Genomic DNA, 6,000 nt, shown 5'->3' with positions numbered 1-6,000 from the left:
AACTACTTGAATTAGAGAGCGGACAACAAGGTGAGGTTTAAAACACACTAAGATACCCCGTGACCTAGTTTTTGACCCGGCATGACCCATATTCAACTTGACCTAGACATCATCTAGATACAACTTCTGACCAAGTTTGGTGAAGATTGGATGAAAACAACTTGAATTAGAGAGCGGACAACATTGTGATGTTTAAAACACACTAAGTGACCCCGTGACCTAGTTTTTGACCCGGCATGGCCCATGTTCGAACTTGACCTACACATCATCTAGTTACAACTTCTGACCAAGTGTGGTGAAGATCGGATTTAAACTACTTGAAATAGAGAGCGGACACCATGCTCAATGTGTAAAACGTACTAAGTGACCCCGTGACCTAGTTTTTGATCCCGCATGGCCCATGTTCAAACTTGGCCTTCAGATCATCTAGATAAAACTTCTGACCAAGTTTGGTGAAGATCAGATGAAAACTACTTGAATTAGAGAGAGGACACCATGCTGAATGTTAAAAAACACACTAAGTGACCCCGTGACCTAGTTTTTGACCCGGCAAGGCCCATGTTCGAACTTGGCCTTAAGATCATCTAGATACAATTTCTTACCAGGTTTGGTGAAGATTGGATGAAAACTACTTGAATCAGAGAGCGGACAACATGCTGAATGTTTAAAACACACTAAGTGACCCCGTGACCTAGTTTTTGACCCGGCAAGGCCCATGTTCGAACTTGGCCTAGACATCATGTAGATACAACTTCTGACTAAGTTTGGTGAAGATCGGATGAAACCTACTTGAATTAGAGAGCGGACACTTAATACGGACCGACAGACAAGTTCACTCCTACATGTATATACCCCCCTAAACTTCGTTTGTGGGGGTATAATTAAGAGAAAACACGCAAAAAACTATTCCTTTCATAAAAAACATCTACTGCAAAACAATGAACATGGTAGAATGTTTCAAAATACAAGTTTCTGAGTATATATAATACTAATAATAAGTGCTGAAGTTCTTGACCTAGTTAAATTCAGATTGAGCCACAACTTTAACCTTTAGAGTGGTAACACACTTACAATTAATGAAGCACCATGCTGGATACAGACTGGGCACATAAGCTTACTTTAAACACTTTGTGGTAAAAAAGCACTTTGTGCTCAAATGAGCTAAACATTATTAAAGCTGGGGTCAACGTCAAAGCACAGCATTGGGGCGATAAGTGCTCCACTTTTTGACAATGATGCACGCTAGACAGCCATACAGGAACACAACATTAAGATATAGCCATTTATCTCTCATTATGCTGATTTTCTGTATTTCATTTATTGATTATGCAAAAGCATAAAAAATGGTTTTGGTGAAGCAAGTTATATCATCCATGGCAATTGTGAGACTTCATTTAATTCCACTGAAAACAAAGTGATGTGTTCCAAATCTTGTTTTTATATCATCAAATCAAATCATCAAATTATACAGAGACTGGTAATAAGGGATAAATAGTATTTATAGTATAAATAAAACAAACATCAAGAGATTCTAATAATGTATTCAGCCCTTGTATAATGACATCCAATCAAATGCACATTATGTATTGTATCACCAAATAACAACATAAAAAGGAGGTGAAACATAAAAAGGTGCATCTTATCTTGTTGCTTCTAAAAAACATGTCAGGTTTAAATATGATATATAACACACCAACAGCATACAAAACAAGATGATTTCTAAAACCATTAACATTTCCATTTAAAACACAACTAACAGACTAAAATGTATCCAAATAAGCTGTCAGAATCCCAAATTGTTAATGAGGGGTAATAAAATACTACAATTAATATTGTTTGAATTGTTTGCATGTACACACTATCAAAAGAAATACAAATACCAGTATGATTCAAATTACTTCTCACTAGTTTATTAACAAGAAGCAATCATAATACACATGTTGACATTCGAATGAACATACTTTCATCTAGTCAATTCCATTTTATTTACAGTAAGCATTCACTTACAAAATGTGCATAAACTCCTAATACATGTATTACTATACCTTATAAAAGATCATATATTTTACAGAAATGATGTATGTGCTATTACAGAATATTACCTGTGCAGTCAAATTACAAGTTGTAAAATTATGTATTGTTTCAAAACTCAATTTCATTTCATTGCCAAACTCCTTATAGTTTGTTAAGTACTTTCAAAACCCAATTCTGGGGCATAAAATGTTTTCTTGCACTTAAATACAAAAGAAAGATGAGTAATGTTGTTGATATCTTCAAGCAAGCATATAAAACAAATTCAATACCATCTGTAAAATGTTAATTTTCCACTCACATGCTCAATTTATGATATTTAATAGAGAAATCAGAAATACATTTATTAATTGAACAATATTCATTAAAGCTCTAATTGCTTATTAAATACAACATTGTAAAATGTAAACTAAACTAACTTCTATTATTTCTCTTTCAGATCAATTCATAATTCAATTAGCTTATATTGTTATAAACAGAAACCAATAGACTATAAAATTATTTCAAAAAATAAGATCTTTTACTAAACTAAAACTTGAGTTTAAGATGTTTTCGTTTGCAGCCCAAATTATCCCAATAGCACAAAGTCCAACAGAAATATGCCTGTGCAAATAACAATCACCACATTAGTATTCTACGCAGTTGTTTTTGCCAAGATAGACACGTCACAACCTCGCACCCTCATGTCAGCTGGTGGGTCAATGATGATGGCATTGTACAGCTCTTCTAGAGGCAGTTCAGGATCTGCTTGGGCCTTGGCAGCTGCTTCATCAACATGCTTCCTCACATCCTGTTCAATATTCTAAAATAAAAAGAGCAAGGAAGCATGTGTCCTGTATTTAGTTTATACTTATTTATTCTGACTTCATTCGATAAAAGCCTTAAATTTATTGAAACACTCTCGAAGATGTTTCAAGAGAAGAACCATTACTTGGTGTTTTAAATGAAGATCTTGAGAACGCTCCTGGAGAGGGGATTGGACCAGGCACTTTATTATTTCAAGGCAGACACTATTTCCACTATGCAGCCACTAACACTATCAAGTAAACTTGCAAACTCTGGCAGTTAGAGCATTTTTTTGAATTAACAAAGCACAACAACTCTGCAAGGCATGGTGCAAATTCGATGGTACTCAAAATTGGCTTACAGTTTATGTCAACAAACATTTCCAGAAAATTTGGTGAACATTCATTAAAAGTTAATATGAGCCATAATTCTGAATTGCAATAAATTTTAGTGACGAACAATAACTAAAGATCCATAAACACTGCCCAATATTATGTTATAAAAAAACTTTCAAAATCAAAAAATGCCATTACAAAACGGTAAATAACAATAAGAAGACTCTTAAACAAGTAACTATGGTAAAACAAGAGGGCCAAGATGGCCCTAGTTTGCTCACCTGAGAGGAGTCAGTTCATTCAATCTTTACCAAACATCAAACTTGACCTAGATATTGTCCAGACAAACATCCTGGTCAAGTTTCATCATTATTGAACCAAAACTCTGGCATATGGAGTGATTTTGTTTTTGTAAGATTTGACCTGGTGGCCTATATTTTGATTTGACCCCCCCTTAACAAACATCAAACTTTGCTTACAAAAATAAATATTATGACCAAGATTCATAAAATCTGAAACAAAATTGTGACCTTTAGAGTGTTTACCAGGATTTTGTATAATATAATATATAAAACCAATCTTTTCACCAAGTTTCATGATGATTGGGCAAAAAATGTGACTTCTAGAGTGTTCACAAGCTTTAATATCAATATAAGAAAACTGTCCCCCCCACTGCTGGCCATCTTATTCAACTGACCGGAACCATTTTCAAAATCAACTCTCATATCAAAGAAACAAATATGTTCTTACCAAATTTCATGAAAATAGGGCCAAAGTGTGACTTCTAGAGTGTTCACATGTTTTCACTATATACATATAGAGAAAAATGCCCCCCCCCCACTATCAGCCATGTTTTTTCACCGAACTGGACCATTTTCGAACTCTTCCGAGATATCAATGAAACCAATGTTTTGACCAACTTTCATGATGATTGGGCAAAACTTGTGACTTATAGAGTGTTTACAAGGTTTCTCTATAGCCAAATAGGGACAACTGCCCCCCCCCCCCCGGCAGCCATGTTATTCAACTGACCGGAACCATTTTCGAACTCAACTCTCATATCAAGGAAACAAATATTCTGCCCAAATTTCATGAAAATTGGGCCAAAAGACGTAAGCATTCTTGAGTCATCATCCGGAAACCATTTTTCTAAGTTGAGTCACTGTGACCTTGACCTTTGACCGAGTGACCTGAAAATCAATAGGGGTCATCTGCAAGTCATGATCAATGTACCTATGAAGTTTCATGATCCTAAGCATAAGCGTTCTTGAGTTATCATCCGGAAACCATTTTACTATTTCGGGTCACCTTGACCTTTGACCTAGTGACCTGAACATCAATAGGGGTTATCTGCAGGTCATGATCAATGTACCTTTGAACTTTCATGATCTTAGGCATAAGCGTTCTTTAGCTTTCATCTGGAAACCATTTTACTGTTATGGGTCACCGTGACCTTAGCCTTTGATCTAGTGACCTTAAAATCGATAGGGGTCATCTGTGAGTCACAATCAATGTACCTATGAAGTTTCATGATCCTAGGCATAAGCGTTCTTGAGTTATCATCCAGAAACCATTTTACTATTTCGGGTCACCTTGACCTTGTGACCTCAAAATCAATAGGGGTCATCTGTGAGTCATGATCATTGTACCTATGAAGTTTCATTATCCTAGGCGTAAGCGTTCTTGAGTTATCATCCGGAAATCAATTTACTATTTCGGGTCACACTGACCTTGACCTTTGACCTAGTGACCTCAAAATCATTAGGGGTCATCTGCGAGTCATCATCAATGTACCTATGAAAATTCATGATCCTAGGCCTAAGGAAACTTTGTCAATCTCTTCTAAGATATCAATAAAACCAATGTTTTGACCAACTTTCATGATGATTGGGCAAAAATTGTGACTTCTAGAAAGTTTACAAGGTTTCTCTATAGCCAAATAGGGAAAACTGCCACTACATTGTATATACATATAAAGAAAAATGCCCCGCCCACTGGCAGCCATGTTTTTTCACCGATCTGGACCATTTTCGAACTCGTCCGAGATATCAATAAAACCAATGTTTTGACCAACTTTCATGATGATTGGACAAAAATTGTGATTTCTAGAGTGTTTACAAGGTTTCTCTTTAGCTAAATAGGGAGAACTGCCACTATATACATGTACATATAGAGAAAAATGCCCCGTTCACTGGCAGCCATGTTTTTACATCGATCTGGACCATTTTCGAACTCGTCCGAGATATCAATTAAATCAATGGTTTAACCATCTTTCATGATGATTGGGCAAAAATTGTGACTTCTACAGTGTTTACAAGGTTTCTCTATAGCCAAATAAGGAAAACTGCTCCGCCCACTGGCGGCCATGTTTTTCAATAGACAGGAACCACTTTTGAACTCAATCAAGATATCATTATGACAAACATTTTGACAAAGTAACATGAAGATTGAACATAAAATGTGACTTCTACAGTGTTTACAAGGTTTTTCTTTTTTTTGACCTAGTGACTTAGTTTTTGACCCGGCACAACCCAGTTTCGAACTTGGCCGAGATTTTATTGGGGCAAAGCTTCTGACCAAGTTTCATGAAGATGGGACAACAAATGTGGCCTCTAGAGTGTTTATGGGCAAATGTTAACGGACGGACAGACGTACGACGGACAAAGACCGGTCAGAAAAGCTCACCTGAGCAATCAGGTGAGCTAAAAAGTTAAAATACAAACATTCTGCAACTTTTAAGTATATAAAAATAGTTTCACAATGCCATCTTGTTTCGTTTTAGGGATGATCTCAAGTCATTATCCTATTAATTTTGTTTGTGTTTATTTGCATAATTTGGAGTGCTATT

At 35.9% G+C, this 6,000-nt stretch overlaps 1 protein-coding gene across 1 annotated transcript in view; it reads right to left on the bottom strand.

Moving 5' to 3' along the window:
* Nucleotides 1–1,523: 1,523 nt before the first annotated feature.
* Nucleotides 1,524–6,000, bottom strand: part of LOC127851402 (pyruvate dehydrogenase E1 component subunit alpha, mitochondrial-like) — a 40,716-nt gene continuing 36,239 nt past the window's right edge. The window contains exon 9 of the mRNA XM_052385170.1: nt 1,524–2,833. Within this exon, the coding sequence (XP_052241130.1) occupies nt 2,666–2,833 (168 nt within the window). The 3' untranslated portion in view covers nt 1,524–2,665. The remainder of the gene's footprint in view (nt 2,834–6,000) is intronic.

This window comes from Dreissena polymorpha, chromosome 11, assembly GCF_020536995.1.
Source record: "Dreissena polymorpha isolate Duluth1 chromosome 11, UMN_Dpol_1.0, whole genome shotgun sequence".
NCBI lineage: Eukaryota > Metazoa > Mollusca > Bivalvia > Myida > Dreissenidae > Dreissena > Dreissena polymorpha.
This window is presented reverse-complemented; position numbering and strand designations above follow the sequence as displayed.